The sequence below is a fragment of the Mesoplodon bidens genome (genome assembly GCF_964165515.1).
Source record: "Mesoplodon bidens genome assembly, chromosome: 9".
NCBI classification, from domain to species: domain Eukaryota; kingdom Metazoa; phylum Chordata; class Mammalia; order Artiodactyla; family Ziphiidae; genus Mesoplodon; species Mesoplodon bidens.
The window spans coordinates 89,361,705-89,383,842 of NC_138166.1; the positions used below are offsets into that span (position 1 = coordinate 89,361,705).

At 35.5% G+C, this 22,138-nt stretch overlaps 1 protein-coding gene across 6 annotated transcripts in view; it reads right to left on the reverse strand.

Moving 5' to 3' along the window:
- Positions 1–22,138, reverse strand: part of CNOT4 (CCR4-NOT transcription complex subunit 4) — a 141,726-nt gene that overhangs the window by 17,601 nt on the left and 101,987 nt on the right. For 4 of the 6 annotated variants that reach the window (XM_081243816.1, XM_081243815.1, XM_081243818.1 and 1 more), the window contains exons 8-10: positions 17,628–17,685; positions 15,557–15,806; positions 14,175–14,675 (exon numbers count right to left, since the gene is read on the reverse strand). In XM_081243816.1, the coding sequence (XP_081099942.1) occupies positions 14,175–14,675; positions 15,557–15,806; positions 17,628–17,685 (809 nt within the window). Of the gene's footprint in view, positions 1–6,816; positions 8,984–14,174; positions 14,676–15,556; positions 15,807–17,627; positions 17,686–22,138 lie in introns of those variants that run through there. The other 2 variants (XM_081243820.1, XM_081243819.1) reach the window with 1 other exon arrangement.

Sequence of the window (22,138 nt, forward strand, 5' to 3'; positions counted from 1 at the left end):
TATATGTATCAGTAATCCATAATCACAAACTTCATGAAAACGTATTTTAATAGAGAAAACGTAAGTGCAACAATGGTATGTAGGCCAACACTCAGCTTAAGGCCAATAAGAAACCTTCCTACTTTGTTGATGAAGTCATAACCCAGGGCCTCCTTTTACCTTAAGGTGAATACTCAATTTATAGATGTAGTAAAGGAAAAAAATGAATGGTTTCAGGGTGTCAGTCTTCTTGCAAATGCCAACATATAAAACGACAATGTTTAAAAACATCCCGGTAATGTTCCAGATCACTATGTTCTGCTCTGTAGACACATTATTTCAGTACGCAAGACTGATAACAGAGTATAAATGCTAGTATAGTCCTTGGGAAGAGATCTCACCATATTAGGAAACATCACTAGGCTACAAAAGTTGATTGCAGTCAGCATTCCTGCATTTCTTCTTGGAGATGATGATGGTATTATCATCTTTAAATCCTTGTGGAGCTTTCCCTCTTTTTCATTATGCTGAAAACAACAACCTCCTTGATTGAAAAAAAAATCAGCAGATATGCTATCATTTTACATAGTGTAGCATATAGTAGCTCTTCAAAGATGATTCTAAAATCACCCCTTTAGTGTGGGTGTAGTACATCTTGGTGCCATTACTATAAGCATTTTTTTCAGTCTGTAATATTAGAGATATCACCAGTCTAGTGGTCATGCATGTTGATCCTTAAATGCTCTTTGGCACTGCAGAAAAATGCTGGGTAAATTTAATTCCACCTGTTTTACTGTTTATTTTGGTTCTGATATTTGTACTTTAAGTCTACATTAAGAGTACCTGCAAGGTTACAATTTCCCCCCACTAAATTGCTCCAAGATCATTGGGCCACATTTAACAGAAGGCTGTTTTAACAACTTACAGGATCTGTAATAACAGTTGCCAGCAGATACACAATCTGAAAGTCTTCAATTCATTACTCGCACTGATATTCACAGTTGAAAGCCCTTGACTTGTGAGAACTACTAAAATAAACTGTAAGACACAACAAAGTTTAGAGAAGAGATATATTCTTGAAGTTTTTTTCTCCTTGAATTACATATACAAAAGCATATTCACATGGTGAGGGCTAGGAAAACATAAGACTGTGGTTAGAATGTGATTATGGGCAATCACAATGCTTCTGAGCCTTGTTTATTAATAGTGTTATTATTATTTGGTCTTTAAAAGTGGATTGTTGAAGACTGTATGTTTCATAGCTCTGAAATTTCATGATTCTAAAACATCTTTTTCTTCTTCTTATCCTTTCCTTAGGTTTTCCAAAAGGGTATGACATGGGATGGATATGTTTAGTAGTGGAAGTGAAAATATTTGTTCAGATAAAGCATGACCAGGGGTGAAGTGGGCACCTGTACTGTAACCCTGCTGCATTTAAACAGGATCTTAATTTCTTAAAAAAAAAAAAAAAAACCTTTAGAGAAAGTCACAGAGAGATGGTCTGAGATTTTTTCATCTGCCACATTCACTAAGTGGAGGATTTAAATGAAAATTACTATATATAAACAAATGTACATGCACACACACAACACTCAACCTCACCCCCAGACACAGAGCCAGGCTTATTTATTTCCTTTGCTAAGAAAGCTTTCTCTTAGTTGATGTGCTAATCAAATGTCATGAAGACAGAAGGACTATTATTACCACTTAAGAACTATTCAGACAGTTGCTTTAAACGTTTTTAACCGAGTCTAGATGCAGCTGTTACCACACAGCCCCAACAAGGACAGGCCAAAATTCTCACAGCCACAGTGGGTTATTTATTCAATTTTAACACTAAGATAATTAAAGAACAGTCCTACTGGGCCACCAAAATTTTCACTTTAAAGTAGTTAATTGTATGTTATGTGAATTTCACCAAAAAAAAAAAAAAAAAAAAAGGTACTGGGTGCTTTAAAGGCTTTAGAAATTATATGGAGGGGAAAAAAAACCTTTTGGGGTGTTACACAATAGTGGGTCTTAGGACCAAACTGGAGATGGAACAACAAAACTGTTCTAAGCACAGTATGTTCTTAGGGGTTGGATTGGAGCTTCCAGGAACCTCGAAAATAACCATAAAATGTGAGGCGGGCTAAGAACAAAGTCAAGTCAATAGTTGCCTTATGAAGGCTGGTGTGAAGGGAGCTGGAGTAAATAGATTGGTTCTCAAGTACAATAATTTCCAGCTGGTTCATGGAACTTCTAGGTACTTCTGTCCAATTCTCAAGCAGCTTATATTACTTAAGCTTGCCTTCAATTCTAGGTACCTGATAGGTATAAACTAGATTTTTATATAACTCAAACCCAGGGTATACTCTCCAAAGCACCAGAACAGAGTAGATTCACCTTAATGAATCTTGAATTCCCAAGAGTGATTCTTTAGAAAAAGCTCCTGGTTAAAGAAGCTGTGGTCTAATATGCCTAGCAATACAAGGTTGCTAAGACTAATAAATCACAGGGCAGTAAGGAGATCCAAGGAGCAGCGGCTTCTCAATCCATCAACATGGTTCCACAAACTTAGCATTCTTCAGCAATAACTTATACTTTGAAGCATTATCATTTTTAAATGTCACAGGTGATATCTTAGCTGACATATACGGAACAAGTCCAGTGAATTTAAAATATTTTAGTAGGACTTCAGGCAGGATTTTAATTTAGTCAGGAAATTAAGGATGCTTCCAAACTAGGCATGTTTGCTATTAACTGAATGAGAAAAAAAAAATTATATATTTATATCTCCATCTCTGAGTTCAATAACTTGTAGGTTTGTGTCTATTTACAAAGCACATTCTCTTTTGGGGAAAGTTGTCAAAATATTTTTATAACCTGTTATAATAAAATTCTTAAGTTCTCTCCACTTTCACCAATCTACTGCTTTTAATTCCAATTTGTCATAAAATTAAAGCAGAATGACCTAGTCCAACTAAGAAGAGATACTTTCCCTATGTAGGTGGAAAGCTGATTCTTTCCAGTTTGCATTTAAGCTTGGGAGAAACTAGTTCACACCTGTACTACGGGCTCCTCAAGCTACCAGACTCATCATATGGCACACCTACCCCCTCTGTCTAAACCTTCCGTGTCATAAGTAACACACTCACTGGGCATACGTACACCCATCCAATCTCATCTCTGGCTTTTCCCAGGCATTCCCTTGCACTCTGAGTTAACATCCTTCTACTGTGCTTTGAGGAAGCAATGTTTACTCCACTGTGGGACGTTTTCCTTTGAATCACCTTCAACTTATAGGAAACGTGATCCAGGTTTCCCCAGGCAATACCATGCTTTCTGCAATTCTCTCTCACACAGTCTGACTTCCTACTCTCAAAAAATGACTGGAGGGAAAGCAGGGAGAGAAAAGATCACAGGGGTAACGAAAGCTTGCCTTCTTTCCAACCTCTAGCCCTAATGTTAGACATCTATCTACCATCCTTCCTCTGGTTCTCACTCGTCATTTAGCGCTGAGTGGTCGTCACACTGACCACAGTCTCCTAATCTGTCCTTCCCTTAACAATACTAAACCTGTTCTCTGTCCTCGTCAAAACCTAAAATCAATGAACTCCCTTCAACACACTCGCACCACTGGATAGTTCCTGCCTTACTGGACTCTTCCTGATCACAAGATTATATCAGTTTTGTCTTCTTAAATACCTTTGTGTCCTTTCCTTCTTCACCCTCTAACCAAACTCTCAGATTTGCTTTGTCCACTCCTGATGCTTTGTGTTGAATCACTGGAACATACAAAACCATATATATCTGGACACTAAAATTTTAAATTTGATTCTTATCTTGACTCAGCAGTTCTTAAATTTCTTTCCAATGCACTTCTAGGCTTATTCTCACAGACTTATTTAATTTCTTTTTTTTAAATAGGTTCCCAACTCCACTCTTTCACCCCCATTTTCTCACACAATATGCATTCAATAATTACTGATATGAGCACCTTCATCTATTCTCATTTTCTCTAATCTCACATTCTCTCTCCTAGATTTTCTGATTGTTTTTACAAATAACAAAGGGACATATATCCCATCTCTTTTAAGTTAAACCCATAACCTAACTCCGTCTCAGGAGTTTATCTCCTCCCAGCACCTACAGAAATGTGTTACTCTACTGGTTAGCCTATCTTCTCTTCCACACTATCTATGGTATCCTCTCAATTGACTCTATATGCTCTGCCTTTAAATATTTAGCTATCTCCCTTATCTTAAAGCAATGCCTTCTAAGATCTACCACCCATCTAATTAGCATCTTGTTTTTCTCTTCCCCTTTGTTGCCAAACGCCTTCAGTCAATGACTGCTGTATCCATATCCTTGACATTTCCTCATGAATCCTAGAAATCTGCTTTCCATCTGTATCTTTTTATGAAAGTAACTTTTTTTTTTTTTTTTTTTTTTGCAGTACGCGGGCCTTTCACTGTTGTGGCCTCTCCTGTTGCGGAGCACAGGCTCCGGACCCGCAGGCTCAGCGGCCATGGCTCGCGGGCCCAGCCGCTCCGCAGCATGTGGGATCCTCCCGGACTGGGGCACAAACCCGTGTCCCCTGCATCGGCAGGCGGACTCTCCACCACTGTGCCACAAGGGAAGCCCCTGAAAGTAACATTTTTAAAGGTCACTAGAGACTTGGCCAAACCCAAAGCCCTTTTCCTAGATCTCATTCTTTCTGACTTCTAATTCATAATTTCCTCTCCAATCCTACTAGTTATTACTATTCCAGCCCAGGCCATCTTATTTGCAATGACATACTGGAACTGCTTTCTAACTGGTCCTAATTTCAAGCAAACGAATTACAGAATTAATCTTCTTAAGTGCTACAATCAAGTTACATCTTTGCCAAAGAACACGTAGTTCTCTAACACTGACCACATCCACATCAAGACTAAACTCTTCTTCCTAGTTTTCAAGGCTTTTGCACACTTATCCCACCTTCCTATATGACCTGTAATACCTCAGACGAGTCCATCTCCTTACTATCCTTCCCTCTTGACCCTTAGCAGACCATGCTAATCTCTGTTCCCGATTCTTTGTTCAATATGTTGCCTTTACTGTATTTTCCACTTCCATCATTTAATTTCAAGCCATCCTTCAAAAGCAAAAAGCCCCACACTTTTTATGAAGCCTTTCCCTGAATCTGCTCACAGTAACTTCTCTAACTCCTATTTTTACTTTTGTATCAGCAAAGTGTCTGATTAGCTCACTAAACATTTCATGTGTGAACACCTACATATACTACTACCATTTATTCAGCACAAGGAGGCAACGTAGTAGATATTCAAATAAAAAGACTGAGAGAAGAGCCATAGCACTAATGGCAGAAGGACTAGCTTGAAACCAGATAATTGACTTGGTTATACTTTGTAGAAAAAGACATATATATCATCATTTTGTGATATTACCTCTTTAAAAGAAAAAAACATTTTTAAGTTATTGTGCTCTCAATTGTATGATATACATCTCTTAAGCAGATATGGGAAAGCTTCATGATCAAATAAACAAAAGAATCTAAAACCTTACAACTCAATATAGGATAAAATGTCCCCCCGTTTTTATATATGCATAAATAACATGGTGGTCTTCATTTCGTAAGATTTCAATGCACCTGCAATTCGTTCCTTTCTCTTGGCTTTCTGAGGTAAGGCCTCTGTGGGAGTAGCTCCCTATGTACGTGTATCACAGCAGAGGAGAGCTCTGTCAGTCTTGAAGGTGCTTGGAATACTGTATAAATAGGAGCCATGTCAGTAAAAATGTGCACACAATGCATTAAAGTTTTCTTTAAAAGGACATATTTAGAGGAAGCTGTACTTAATCGCCACAACACTAAGAGTAAGACATGAGCACACACACATGACTGAGAAATACTTAAATTAGAATAATGAATGTATGTCTCTCCCGTTAAAATTTTTTTCACTCTCTCCAAATTATCATATATTTTAAAATTTCAAATATCAGTACTCAATACCCTTTGTTGCCACTGTCAGAGCCATGAATAATGAAATGAGTCTGGACTGCTCTGGCTGTTCCTGTGGTTAAAATATATCAAGAGCTGACCCTATAGAAATAATTGAAATAAAACTGTCACTAGACTGTTATCCTTGATAATAGGATCTATACTTTATTCAGCCTTGTATCCCTCAAGATCTAGCTCAAGTCACTACAAAGAATAGGCACTCAAATATTAATGCTTTGTTGAAATAAGAGGACAGTATACAAAAGCACCACCTGTAAAAACAAAATGCAACAGCAGAATGAAAAGGAAAGTATTATTAATCAGAAAATATTTTCTAATGGAATCTTTAAGAAATTAAAAAGAGGCACTTGACATTCATCAAAAGATCAAAATCATTCAACCCAGGTCTATATCCTACACACTGGCACTAAGAACTGCTGCTCTGAAATGGTTTTTTAAAAGTTAAGGATATAAAAGCATATAAAGTTTCCCTTGTGTATGACAGATCAATCAGGCAGGAATTTATCAAAAACTAATTTGAAGTTTTTAGAATTTCTCATTCTTTACCGTCATTTGGTTTCATCAATTTACTTGCTAAGTGAAGCAGTACTTTCTTTCACATGTTGTGTAACTTTTTCTGTGTTTTAGTATAATTAATTCTGACTGATTTAAAGACTTCACTTTTTAAAACCATAATATATATATTAAGTAAGCAAAACAGCGAAGCTTATTTGTTTAGGCTTACAAAGTCTTGGAATTACAGTTAGTTAAATGATAATCTTTAGCTAGTCTCTGTGGAAATATCTAAGTTGAAGCCTAATTACCCAAGAAAGCATTTTTCTGATTATGGGGTGTATGTGGAAAGTGGGGGCGGGGGCAGAAGGGGAAGCAAGCAGAAAGACACTCCTGGGCTCTAGCAAGTCTGGTTAAACTACCTGACAGTTTTGTGGCAATGGCCAGGAATGAGAGAGGACAGAGAAAGCTACCACAGGAAAAAAGCCTTGTTTAACAGGTAAATCTCTCAAAACAGTAAGTAAATGGGAGCTAACCACCTCATGTTTTTGTAAGAAGATCCGAGTGATGAAAGGCTTGCACTGAAGGCTGGAGAAAACTACGCGCTAGTAAGCCCTATTACAGGGAGCCCAAGTTTGTTCACAAAGCCAAGGAGCCTCAGCACCACAGGAGACATTAAGTGGATGTCTTGGCCTCTTACAGCAAAAATGAAACCATAATCAACACATACTAAAAGACTTCATATTCAACACATGCTAAAAGGCTAACAAATCTACAATATTTTATTTGTATTTTCTAAATTTCTCATAACACTGTCTGAAGTCACTTCTAAACAGAAGTTAGAGATTGTCATTTATGCAGAATTTTACAAAAATAATTAAAATGGCTAGATAATTAGTTGTTTCTACACCCTCAGCTAACCAAATTGAAGGATATCTAAGAATAGATTTTAGTTTACCCACTATATCTCAGTACAAAGCCATTTAACTTGTGTATTATATCTAATAGAAAGTTTACATAGAGAGGTAACCCTGAAAACTCCAACTCCAACATGATATTAAGTATCACTCCTAGCAAGGTATTTCATTATTATCATTATTATTATTTTAAATCTCTAGGCTTCCTTTTTTGGTATTCATGCTACTCTTTTAATATTTTTTTTAAATTAAGGCGTATCTTTTATATCACAATGTTTTTTTAAAATCTCAAGAAGAGATCTGACTTTCCTCTTTTTTCCCAGATGCTTAATTTCAGCAGAACATAGTCATGTTTTCTGAACCAGCTTTTGTCTAATTCTCAGAACTGAATTCAGTTTATTTTCTTTCATTATCAGCTTTAGAACTATTTCAAGAAATTGTCTATTATCCAAAAACATCACTTCAACATTATATCCTAATAAAGTACACCACTATTCTCTGTGATTAACTAAAATTACCTATGACAACTTACGTGGCCTAATTTTAGAGGATCCCCAATCTCTTCTCTTCAACCTTAGTCTCATTCTGGTCAGGTACTTGTAATATAGTTTTATTATCACACTTCAATTGTGAAACAATGAAATTTCCAAACAAATATCCCACAGAACTACCGTTTTTCCAATAAAAATTTTACACTACTATGGTTGCTTCTCACATACAATATTTACCCCATATTCAAGTTTCTGATAAATCAACTGTAAGTTGAAATTCTGTTTCTGAGGCATTTCCCGGTATACTAGGCAGTGCATTAGAAAAGAGATTATATTGCATTTAGTCTATAATAATTATCTCTTAAGCGTCTCTATATAATTAACAACCATTCAAAAAGAAAGTGCAAATGTGCAAATGAGAGAGAACAAAGACAGTTTCTAAACATGTAATGCATAATATAGGATAAATCCATACAACTACAAACAATTGCTGACAACATCCTTCTGAGCATTAAATGACACCACCAATTTTGTTTTATATGTATTCTTTCTTCTCAAGTATTCAAAGAATGCAAGACATTATCTTCTTAATTTTCAAATTTTCATGAATATATTAGGATATTACCATTTTTTCACAAATCAGAAAACAAGGAACTACCATTATCTTTGAATATTTTCAATAATAGAGCCAAAATAACAATTCTAGCTAATCTCATCTGGGATCTTAATTAGTACTACAAGTTTATTTGTGTGAGTTAAAAAATAGTATCACTCATGAGAAACAATGCCAAAATTATTATGCTAATAAATTGTGTTAAAGGCCTAATGAAGAAATACTTTAGCAACTATGAGGTAACACACTAGTTGTAGGCATGAGGAACGTTTATATTGGCTCTTTTGGGTGTATACATTAAATGCAAAATCAGAAAGGAATCATGCAAAAATCCGGTTGCCCATGCAAGCACCCCAGAGTCTAATCCTCTCCTCTCAGTTCTGTTGTCAGGCCACAGTAGTGTGGAGACTTGTAGGCTGCTGTCCTTGTTGTAATGAATGGGAAGAGGCTGACAGTGGCATGGTCGAAACCTTCACCTCTTCTTCCCCTGTGGAAAAGTCAGTCATGGTCTAGTTATGGGTGACTAGATTTGTTAACAGTCCCTTTAAAAATGACTTCAATATTTGGAATACTGATACATATATAAAATACATGCGTAATGGCTGGAATGCGGGTGTGAAACAAGACATGAATTTTAAAATATAAACTTATCAAGTACCTAGAAAGTAGTTATACTCCAATCACACCCTTAAATTTAACACTATGTCAGATTTAAGAACAAATATAATAGATTTAGAATTATAAATATACAAAAAGGAAAAAAAAAAAGAGACCAGGAAAGCCATTCTTTTCCAAGCCAACTGGACCCCTTATATATTTAGACACTCCTAATAGTAAGCAGTATTTTGTGAAAAAATTAAAATTAAATTCACAGAAGTGAAAATGTGATTTTTTAAAAGGGAAAAATGACAAATCCATGTTTTAAAAGCAGTAATTATGTTTAGAAAAAAGAAATAAAAAGATATAAATATTAATTTAGCAAATTACCATATAGCATCTGAAAATTCAATGTGCACTATTGAAGTAATCAGCAAATAGTAAAATGCTAACAATACAATGATCCAATTGACTGAAAGTGAGATGACTACTTCTAGGTCAGAGAACTGTACATGAAATGAGATCAGTTCTCCCAATTATAATTGATAATGACTACAAGTGACTTGTTTCACACGTGACTCAAAATTCAATCAAGTCACTGTTAAAACAGCTAATTCAGAAACTAAGAATTTTGTTTTTTAAATGCCCTCTCTTAAGTAAAATTCAAGTGAACAAAAACATGAACAAAAATCTAATCCTAAACAGTTTCAAATATTTTTCTAGGTATATTCTGAAACAACAATGTTTACAGACTTAGACTATTATTTGTTTTCCAAATAATTTTTAGCATTATGGAATAAAAACATCTTGGCAGGGAGTCCTTTGAAAGACAAATCTGCAAAGTTACACTTGGAAAGACAGCTTAACTGATAACATGAAGATAAAGACTTTCAGTCTTTAGAACAGGTTATTTCATAGTTTTTCAGTAAATTGGCAAAGATTCTATAAATCCCAAATACATAGCAAGGAGGCTGTGTAAAGGAAATTTTAGACTAGAGTTCTTGGTGAGAACGTGGTACTCATAAGAACTAAGCAAGAGATTCATTTTCATCAAGTCAGTGAAATTCATTCTATTTTGTAACTACAGGTCATATTCCTGAGATGGGCCAATTGTCTCATGAATAGACACTGTTGATAAAAAGGGACCTCCCAAGTGTGTGAGAGCAAAAGTCACTTACTATGGGAAGAAAGCCATGTTAAAGTAAATGCCAGTAATTTTCATTTATGAAGGAGAACATCAATGTTGTAATGAAAAACCATTTTAGTTACTAAATCTGAGATCTGGGTTCTTATCCTAATTCTACTACTAATTGAATGTGTGACTTTTAACAAATTATTTAACCTTTCCAGAACACAGCTTTGCCATTCCTAAAATGAAGGAGTTGAACAAGGTAGGTCACTTTTTAGGACAAGAAAAGTCACTTTTTAAAACAAAAGCACATGGTTCCAATAATAAAAAAGGTCTGAATGGACTTCACTATTACTGCCCACTGATCAAAGTTTTCCCTCAAGAATATTTATTCCAAAAATCCTTCTAAATTTAGCAAACTGAATATGCAGCCAAGAAAATGCTACTAAAAAGATTTCACTTAATTATGGAAATAACTAATTTTAAACACAAAAATGATTTCAATTTGGCAGAAGAAATGGAAACCATGTTTCTGTCAAACCTCTGGCAACTGTCCTTCCCATGATAGGTTTCAGTGTATCAATTTTAAATAATTAACTGAAACAAACCAAAACTTAAAATTTAAATACAAATATATAATAAATATAGACATAGTTTCTGTATGATACACAGAAGACTGACATCTCTGAGTATTTACTCCTAAAGGTCAGGAACCTCATTCTGCTCTACATATCTAAAGAATAAATATACATGCCTTTTCCAATATTGAATATTGCCTAAGTATATCTTAAAGAGGCAGGCCTCACTAAAACAGTATGTACTCTCCACTATGAAGCACTTAACAGCTACCCTGTGTAAGATACCATGATACTCACTGCAGAATACAGAGTTAGGCCTTTTTCAGTAGTTCAACTCAAGTAAGTACAACTGAGTTACAGCTAGGGGTGGGAGGCAGATATTGCCTACCTATTAAATTGCTTCAAATAATTCACAGTTAAGATGTACACAGTTTTTCAGAATTTTAGTTTGTCATTTCTGTTACTGAAAATCCTCAATCATCTGGCTACAATTATAAAACTATTCTGTTTTGAGGCTCAGCACATTCAGCTTTCTGAGGTATTTGCCAAATATTTATAAGCCATGGAAGGATTCTATAACTCTTGATAACAATTTAAAATATTTTGGTACATTAAAACTAAAATTTCTCTAGTCGTGAGAGCCTTAAAAGTAATCTAACAATAATAAGCTTAATCATAAGTCACCATTTAAATACCAAGCTAGTATGCATAGTCAAAAACTGAAAATCTGAAATAACAAACTCTCCCCACCTCCCACAAAATACAACAATGATTCAGAACCTATAGTCGGTGACTTCATTCTTAGAATTTCTGGGAAAAAAATGTATTTTATGCTCTATGGTTGAGTATACGCTAAAAGAAAAGCCCACCAAGATAGGACCAGAATTTAATGCCACATTTTTTTCATAAAGCACCTACTTTAGAAGAAGATTTCAAATGACTAACATGAGGACAACTACACTCAAAAATCAGTGATTACTCATCACCCCTGTGGCATTTCCAGAATATATACTGGCTTGAAATATTTGGTTTAAAACTGCTCATTTTGTACTAATGGACAATATGATAACTATGAAATCAGAAGAACAGATAATTTTTGAAGATGGTCATGTAATAAGTCAAATAAAAGTACACAATGAAGACAGCTAAGAACTAGTTCCACAAAGGCATCCTCCTTCCTATCAGATCAAGTCCATACTGTTTTGCCTCACCGTCAGAGCTCTCCGTCCTCTCATCCATTCTATGTATAAAATATATGAAGGACCTCCTGGTATAGAAGGCAGTTCTAATGCTTCTTAATGTAATGACATACTAAATTCTGCCTCTATGCTTTCATTCAGGAGTTTCCATCAACATAAAAGGTTTTTTCCTTTCCCTCCTGCTAACCCAAATCCAGGATTCAGATCAATTCCTACTTCTTCAATGAAGCCTCCCCAACAATTTACAGGCTCCACTGATGTGTTTTGGATTCCAGTATCATATGGTTACCACTTTCATACACAGTCTTATTTTATCTCGTCAACTACACTGTACAGTACCTGGAAATAGCAGCCATATTTTACACTTGTTCTGTATTATCCACATGGCCCAGTTCACTGTTGGGCAAACAGATACCCAAATATTTATAGTATTGGTTTAATATTTTATTGTTAAATGTTTAGAATATTTAGGGGAACTTTAACTTTTAGTGTTATAATGGTATGAGATACACTACTAGTAATTTAAATGCCACATTTCTAAATGGTTGAAACAAAGCAAAACAAAACACAATTATGTTCTAATATGCTGTCTACAATGGATGAAAAAAAGAGTACCAGGGCTTCCCTGGTGGCGCAGTGGTTGAGAGTCCGCCTGCCGATGCAGGGGACACGGGTTCGTGCCCCGGTCTGGGAAGATCCCACATGCCGCAGAGCGGCTGGGCCCGTGAGCCATGGCTGCTGAGCCTGCGCGTCCGGAGCCTGTGCTCTGCAAGGGGAGAGGCCACAACAGTGAGAGGCCCGCCTACCGCAAAAAAAAAAAAAAAAAAAAAAAAAAAAGAGTACCAGGAACTAAACACTTAGTGTTTCACAAGTGAATGTCATGTAGAAGAGGACTGAAAAATGTCACTCTCGATTACCTACTAACTACCATATCAAATGAACAAATAACATGAGTCCCACCAATGTGCAAACCACTACATTAGGTGCTATCATGCTTATGTGTAAATTAACTTCACTGTATCAACAGCCACAAACCATACTCTCTTAACCCAACTACTTGTCTTGAAGATGAAATGTTGTTGGTCACAAAGAGAATAGAGCCAAAGAATTTTGATGGATCTCTGTAAATTTATCTATCAACCTTGCTAAAAACAAGAGAACGAACACTTTGCTGGTAACAGCACATTATTACAATAATGCTATGCCATGTCATATCACAAAGGCCATGAAAAGGGATAAAAATAAATTTTATAAGTTATATAACAGAGTGAAAGACTATTCTATTCTACTTGAGAGAATCAGGAGAGAACAAACTCTTTTACCAGTCATATCTAAAGCCCAAATTAAATTTTGAAAAACTATTAATAAGAAAGATTCCTTTAGATATAGAGGTCACTTGATCTAATAAATATCATATGGGACCTTAAAAGCCAAAAGTTCTGAAATCTTCAAGGGTAGCAGCACAAAACCAGAAGTATTCTGGCATCACTTACAGGAACCTAGTATTTACCCCAGAAATAAAAACATGACAGACCAAAAGGAAAAGTATCTCTCCTTGAACAATTTCTTTTTCACAGAAGGTATACTTATACACATATGTCTGTGAAACACTAATAATGAGAGTTCTCAAATATGAAGTCCTTTATTAACATATAGCACAGTTTTGATGTGTGTGTGTGTGTATGTGTGTGTTTGTATGTGTTTATCAGTCAAAATAAGTAAGTTGTCAAAAGGAGTTAAGAGAGTGGCTTTATCCCTCATGCTCTCACTAATTACCATCTCTAAAAATTTTTTTTGAACCAGTTTACTTTTAGAATGTATAATCAGAATTTTTACCATGGTGTTGGACTTTATGGCACCATAATTTCAGAGCCCATTTTTTTTCTTTGTCTTTTTGCATTTATATGCCATAAGAAAGTCTGGTAACTATTCTATTAAGTAAAGTGCTTCCAAGCAATAAGTAGGTATAATACTCCACCATCCTTATAAAGCTCACTATTACAAGGCATCCATCCAATTAAAATTTTTTTAGATTATGATAAAGAATTTTTCCCATTGAAATTTCCAAGACTGATGATAAATACTTTCTGTTATTCAGAAGTTCCCTCCCTGCCCACCCAACAACCTGACGGCATGAGTTATTCACAAATTCTCAAAGGCTATAAATGAACCTACCTGCTATAGGGATCCCTCCCAGACCTGTGTTGTGCTGTGGCGGGAGATTCAAGTCCAAGAAATTACTATTTGAGGTGGGATTTGCTGTGTGGTTCAAGTGCATGATGCTATTGCGTGGAAAGGCCATCCAAGGATAGCGGGCTGCCTGGCCTGGAAAACTGAATGAATTATAAACCGCTCGGTGCTGCTGAAATTGAGGGAACCTCTGTGGCAAGACTGAAAAGGTACTATTGAGACTCGAGTTGGCATTTGTAGGTGCAGCAGGATGCAGGAATCCAGAGCCCGGACCTTTGGCGGTTGTAGTGTGTGAAGAGGAGTTCTGAAGAGATGTGGGCGAAAGGGAAGGTTGGTCTTGGACTGACAGTTCCTTTTCAATCAGGTCTGCTAAGGCTTTTCGAGTGACATCAAAGGGATCAAAACCCAAGTCATCCTCTGGTTGTTTAGAAGAACCAAAGCCAAATGCTGCTTGCCAGTCTGTAGAAGACGATACTGGGATTGTTTCTGGTGGGAAAAAAAAAATGAGTGATGAATTTAAAATATATAGCTCACTTCCACACTAGTGCAACATCATACTATAACACAAAGGCAAATATGTGCAAAATCTACATAATTTCTTAGAACATTACGATTGTAAAATTACAAAAGGCCTCAGATACTTCTAGCAATGATTTCATCCATAAGTTACTGACTTCAAAAACTGAACAATACAGACTGATTTTGCTCATCAAAGAAAACAAAGTACTACTTGAAACCCAAATTATACTCTCAACTATTCATCATCAAAACCCAAAGTAAGTCATTTAAATGAAATAAAGTAATAAATATAACAGAATCCAATTAGTAAAGTTTATTTTTGAAATGTATTTATCAAAGACATATAATTTTGAATATATGCTTTACATACTACTACTATAACTTAATGAAAAAAGTATCCATTTAATCTTTATATTTTTAAATTGTCTTGATTTTGTGTTATCCTTCACATTAATGAGAACTTACAATGAATGAAATTGGAAATGTCTCAAAATGTAACTTTAAAAATTAACTAACATACTTCTTTGTCAGCTGGGGAAACATTTTTAAAAATATAACTATACAAACACAAATCTAATTAAAAATTGTAAGCCCTTAATACTTCCTAGAGGAATAAGCATTTGATTATTGGAAAAATGATCTAACCCTTGATTTCTGGAGAAATTTGTCTGTTAACATGGTAAGTTCTAGGTCACAGAACTACTTACCTAACCATCCAATTCCTTGCCATTTAAAAGTTTACATTTTTATGAAAAAGGGAGTGGACAAAAAAGGGATAAAAACACATCCAGCAAAGGTCTCATTTTAGTCTGAGTATAATTACTAACACACATAGTATTGTTATATACCTGATGTGAAGAGGCTCTGTGGTTCTGGTGCTGTAGGCCAGTCACTGGATGCCTGTGGGGAACTGGGGAAAGGAGGAAGCCCACTTGGGATAGGGTTGGGATGACGAAAATTGTCTGAGAATAATGACTGTGACTCAGTTACTGCCCCTTCAAAAGGAGACCGTGCACTGTGATTGGATGAACTGATGGGGATGACTGGATTGGATTTTGATAAACCAGGTGGTGGTGAAGGTGTCTCACTGTTAGATATCTAAATAAAATGGAAAAAGAAAAGAATAATCAATATAAGTTTATACAATGTAATAAACCATAGTTTAAAAGGCTTGCAATGAAAGGTATTAGAATAGTGACTTTCAAAAACTGGGGTACTTAAAGACTTTTTTATGAGAGCATAAATTTTCAAAAAAATCCATCAACTTACATATGTACTCTTTTATAAAACTGACCCTCCTGAAAAGACACAGCCAGTATCCTCTCCTTTTACAACTTAATTTCTCTTACTTTACAAAGACAATACTATTTCTCACTCTCTGGGATCTAACTATAGTATTTTGCCCAAGTGTGAAAACTTTCTGGGAGCCAAACAAAACTTTATTAGAAATATTAAGATTAGTGATGACAAGCATAAACTATATTGCATTAAGGAAAAATTCTGGGGCTTCCCTGGTGGCGCAGTGGTTGAGAGTCTGCCTGCCGATGCAGGGGACACGGGTTCGTGCCCCGGTCCGGGAAGATCCACATGCCATGGAGCAGCTAGGCCCCTGAGCCATGGCCGCTGAGCCTGCGCATCCGGAGCCTGTGCCCCGCAACGGGAGAGGCCACAACAGTGAGAGGCCCGCGTACCGCAAAAAAAAAAAAAGGAAAAAATTCTGTAATGCCAGTGAAAATTTAAAAATGAGTTCAAGTAATGATGTAAAATTTCTGATTGTTAAAGAATAGCCTGTGTAAATGGATGAGGGAGTAACAAAACATTCTGATACTTAAATCTCTCAGATACTTATTAAAACCCAATGTAGCATGTTTATCTAAAAATACCAAAATTTATAATAAGCTGGAAATTACATCCTTTGCAGCTATTTTTAACTTATTATGAAAAAAATTTAATGTTAACTTAAAATATACAAGGGGATATACAGATTTTCTAATTCTTTCATGGAAACTGTGAACAACAAGAGAAAAACAATGTATTTTAGATATCTAAGTTTCTCACACTGTGGGGAACTGGCTGTTCTTTACAGAAGAGATTAGAACTACACTTTTTTTTTTTTAAACCAAAGTAAGAGGTGTACAGAAACTTAAGTAGTGAAAAGCTAACAACTAGACAAGATGATACAAAGCATGCTCTAAAGATCAGGACCTCATTCTGTATCATAGTGGATGCAACTTTGAACTTAACTATTTGGTTTATCATTTCAAAGCCAAAAGTCATTTGAGGGAAGGGGGAAAACTTGGGGGCAAGTTCACTGAGAGAAATAGAAAATTAAAGTAGGTTTGGGATTAGCAGATGCCAACTATTATCTATAGGATGGATAAACAACAAGGTCCTACTGTATAGCACAGGGAACTATATTCAGTATCCTGTGATAAACCACAGTCACTGTACTGTACAGCAGAAATTAACACAACATTGTAAATCAACTATACTTCAATAAAATTTTTTAAAAAAGAAAAGAAAATTAAAGTTGACAGCAAGGGACAAGGGGAGCATGGGGCAGAGAAACAACTCAAAATCAAGAATGCAGAAGGCATGTTAGTCTGGGACCATTTCATGTAGGGTCAAAAAGACCAAGAATATCAGGGACTCCAAGGACACTAATGTATTAGCACACAGTACAATAACATATGGTCATAATGATAATTCTGAGTCATCAAGAAAGGGCTAAATTATGCTCTATTCTGTGGAGAAAAAGAGGGCTAATTATAATACATTTAACAAAGATGTCCACTAAAAGTGTTCTTAAATTGTTTCAGTATTTAAAGTATTTTTCACTATCTAGAAAATTCATTTGCATAGAATGTCTTGTTTCAGCAGACGGCAGATAAATGAAGGAATACAGTATCAAAATCTTACCTGCTGGGAATTATCACCATTCCCTATGCTGAGAGAATCGGAAGGTTTGTCAATGGGGCTGTAAAAAGGAAAAAATCAAATCAAATCAGAGTACATTTATTCCCCACAACCAAAGCCAGAAAAATAGACATTTTATCATCTTAACATTTACTGAAGCACTCTGATGTAAGACATTAGGTTAGATGCTGGGGACACAAAGAAGTATAAGATAAAATCTCTATCCTTGAGCAATTTACAGTTTAATTAGATTCTCAAAAAACAACGGGTGAAACAATAGCTTATGAAAAAAAAGTATTGCCTAAAATGGACACTAATCCATTATTTAGTTTTGTGCCCATGATAAACACATTCCCTATTAAAATTCTTGAAATAATACTCACCTATTTTTCTAGGAGCTTAATGGAGGGCGTAAAAGTTACTGAAATGTTATCTACATTTCTTTTTTTTTTTATCAGAAATGTATTCCAATATTATCACAGCCTATAAATATATGTTGCTTTCATTACATTTCTTAAAGGCAATACCTTTTTTTAATACTTCAGTATCCTAATCATAACCCTAGAGAAGGCATATGTAAGTGTACACACACACACACAGGAGAGTAACAGAAGGAAACTTTTGTGCAAACTACTGCCTCAAACTAAAACAGTAACACTTGACTTCCACAAGAGAAAATGCAGTATCACAGTAAAGTAACACAGATTTGCTAACTTCAAGTCCATTTTAACTCATCTGACTTAAAAACAAAAATCTTTATAAACATTGTAACACTGACCTAGCAAGTCATTTCTACAACTAACTTTAACCCAGCACATGAACAAAAGATAAGTATTAGTACCCATATACTAATACTTATTTCTGATACAATATTATAGCAAAAAACTTTAAGATTCCAAATTTCTCAAAATTATTTTATTGCCTGGAAACATATACAAAGTCACCTTACAAATAGACAACTAACTGGTACCACATTTAATTGTTCTAGAAAAATTTAACAAGAACGCAACCTGAATACCAAGTGTATCTTCTGCAGAAACACTGCCAGATGCTCTTGAATCTGATTGATAAGTCTGAAATTTACTTGAAGAGCATCTTTACTTCTTATTATACACCGTATATCAATAAATCAATTCATATTATTGTCAAGTGGGTAATACAAATAATTTTAAGATACAGCACTGAGCCCACTTAATTTAGAGGCAGTTGGGGAAACAAGACAGGTACACACCAACAAATATCAGCCAGTGTCAACTATTAAATGAACTGTTTAAACACTAAATGCCATAGATCTTTAGAAGAAAGAGGAGCCACCCCAAGTGGGGCAATTAGGAAAAGTCTCCTAGGGAAGTTCAAATTTAACTAGGTCCTTAAAAAGATTTGCACATTGGGAGGAGGAAGGGAAAGGGGAAAAAACGGCATTAAAGGTAGGAAGAGCAAGTGTTTCAAGAATCAAAAGGTCATAGAAAAGGCTGAGAGAAAGGTAAGTAGTTTAGCTAACATATAGGATGATTTTAACAATGGGAGATAAGGATAGAAAGATAAGACACCAGAGGCCAATGGAGATTTTTTTGAGCACAGAAATGTTATGTAATAAATAAAGTAGTGTTTTAGAAAGATTAATTTGGTGATAGCATGAAGAACAGGCTGGAATATAATTCAGATAATCTGAGATAAACTTGCAATATTTTTTAAAAATTTACTGTGGTAAAATACACTTAGTATAAAATTTACCATCTTAACCATTTTTAAGTGTACACTTCAGTGGTATTAAATACACACACCTTGTTGTACAACTATCACCAGCATCCACCCACATAACTCTTTTAATCTTATGAAAATGAAATTCTATACCCACTAAACAACAACTCCCCATTTTCCCCTCCTTCCAGCATCTACCATATACTTTCTGTTTAGATGCCTTTGACTATTCTAAATGCCTTGTATATAAGTGGAATCAGAGTATTTGTCTTTTTTGTGACTAGCTTATTCCATAAACAATAATGTTCTCGAAGTTCATCCATGTTGTAACATATTGCAGAATTTCCTTCCTTTTTAAAACTGAATATTACATTGTATATATGTACCACATTTTGCTTGTCCATTCATCTGTCCATGGACACTGAGATTGCTTCTACATTTAAACTACTGTGAGTAATGGGGCTATGACATAAGTGTACAAATAGCGCTTCGATACACTGCTTTCAATTCTTTTACATGTGTATAAAGAAGTGGAATTGGTGGATCATATGGTAATTTTACTTTTAATTTTTTGAGGAACTGCCATACTATCTTCCACTACAGCTGTACCATTTTACATTCTCACCAACAGTGCACAAGGACTCCAATATCCCCACATTCTTTCAAACATTTGTTTTCTGCTTTTTTGATAGTGGCTATGCTAACGGGTGTGAGGAGAATGGGTATGAGGAGATGTCTCATTGTAGTTTTGAGCTGCATATCCCTAATGATTAGTGATGTTGTGCATCTTTTCATATGCTTATTGGCCATTAACATATCTTCTTTGGAGAAATGTCTATTCAAGTCCTTTGCCCATTTCTGAACTGGGTTATTTGATTTTTTTGTTGTTGAGTTTTAGGAGCTCTCGACATATTCTGGTTAATAATCCTTATCAGATATATAATTTGCAAATATTTTTTCCCATTCTGTAGCTTGTGGATAGTGTCTTTCGACTTACAAATATTTTAAAGTTTTCATGAAGTCCAATTTGTCTATTTTTTCTTTTGTTACCTGTGCCTTTGGTGTCATATCCAAGAAATCACTGCCAAATTCAATGTCATGAAGCTTTTGTCCTATACTTTCTCTTAAGGTTTTTTTGGGGGGGGTGTTTTAGGTCTTAAACTTAGGTGCTTGATCCATTTTGAATTAATTTTTGAATACGGTGTTAGGTAAGGATCCAACTTCATTCTTCTGCATGTAGATACCCAGTTTTCCCAGCACCATCTGTTGAAAAGATTGTCCTTTCCCCAGTAGTCTGGGCTTGGTACCCTTGTCAAAAGTCATTTGGCCATATTTGTGACAGTTAATATTTATGGGCTGTCTATTTCACTGGTCTATACATCTATCTTTATGTTGATCCCACACTATTTTGATTACTGCAGCTTTGTATAAGTTTTGAAATCAGGGATTGTGGGTCCTCCAGTTTTATTCTTCTTGTTCAAGATTATATTGGCTATTTGGAGTCCTTTGAGATTCTATATGAATTTTAGGATGGATTTTTTACCTGCAAAAAATGTAACTGGGGGCTTCCCTGGTGGCGCAGTGGTTGAGAGTCCGCCTGCCGATGCGGGGGACACGGTTCGTGCCCCGGTCCGGAAAGATCCCACATGCCCAGGAGCGGCTGGGCCTGTGAGCCATGGCCGCTGAGCCTGCGCGTCCGGAGCCTGTGCTCCGCAACGGGAGAGGCCACAGCAGTGTGAGGCCCGCGTACCGCAAAAAAAAAAAAAAAAAAAAAAATGTAACTGGGATTTTTGACATGATTGGGATTGAATCTGTAGATTGCTTTGGGTAGAACTGACTTTTTAATATTAAGTATTCCAATCCATGAACATGAGATGCTGTTTTCATTTATTTACGTGGCTTTTTAAATTTCTTTCAGCAATGTTTCATAGTTTTTTTTGTACAGGTCTTTCACTTCCTTGGTTAATTCCTAAGTATTTTATTCTTTTGATCCTACTGTGAATGAAATTGCTTTTGTAATTTCTTTTCAGATTGTCCATTGTTCATGTACAGAAATGCAAATGATTTTTGCGTGTTGACTCTGTATCTTGCTACACTGTTGAATTCACTTATTAGTTCTAACAGGTGTGTGTGTGTGTGTGTGTATGATCTTTAGGATTTTCTATATATAAAACCATACCATCTGCAAAAAGAGATAATTTTACTTATTCTTTTCAAATTTAAATGCCTCTTCTTTTTCTTGGCTAATTGCTATGGCTAGAAAATACAATACTGTGTTGAACAGAAGTAGTGACAGCAGGCATCCCTGCCTTGCTCCTCACCTCAGAGGAAAAGCTTTCAGTCCTTCCACCATTGAAAAACCACTGTGGTTTTTCATATATGGCTCTTACTATGCTGAAGTAGCTTCCTTCTGTTCCTAGGTTAATTGTTTTTGTCATGAGAGTGTTTAATTTTGTCAAATGCTTTTTCTGCATCTATTGAGAGGATCCTGTGGTTTTTATCCTACATTCTGTTGATGTGGCATATTGCACTGCTCAAGTTTCACACGTTAGACCATCCTTTCGTTCTAGGAATAAACCACACTTGATCTTGGTGCATAATCCTTTTAATGTGCTGAATTCTGTATGCTCGTGTTCTGTTAAAGATATAGGCATCAATGTTCATTAGGTGTTTAAAGTTTGCTTTTTTTACAGTGTCTTTGTCTGGCTTCCGTTATCAGGGAATGTTGGCCTCAAAGAATGAGTTAGGAATCATTCCCTTCTCTTCAATTTTTGAAAAACTTGAGAAGGATTGGTATTAGTTCTCCTTTAAAT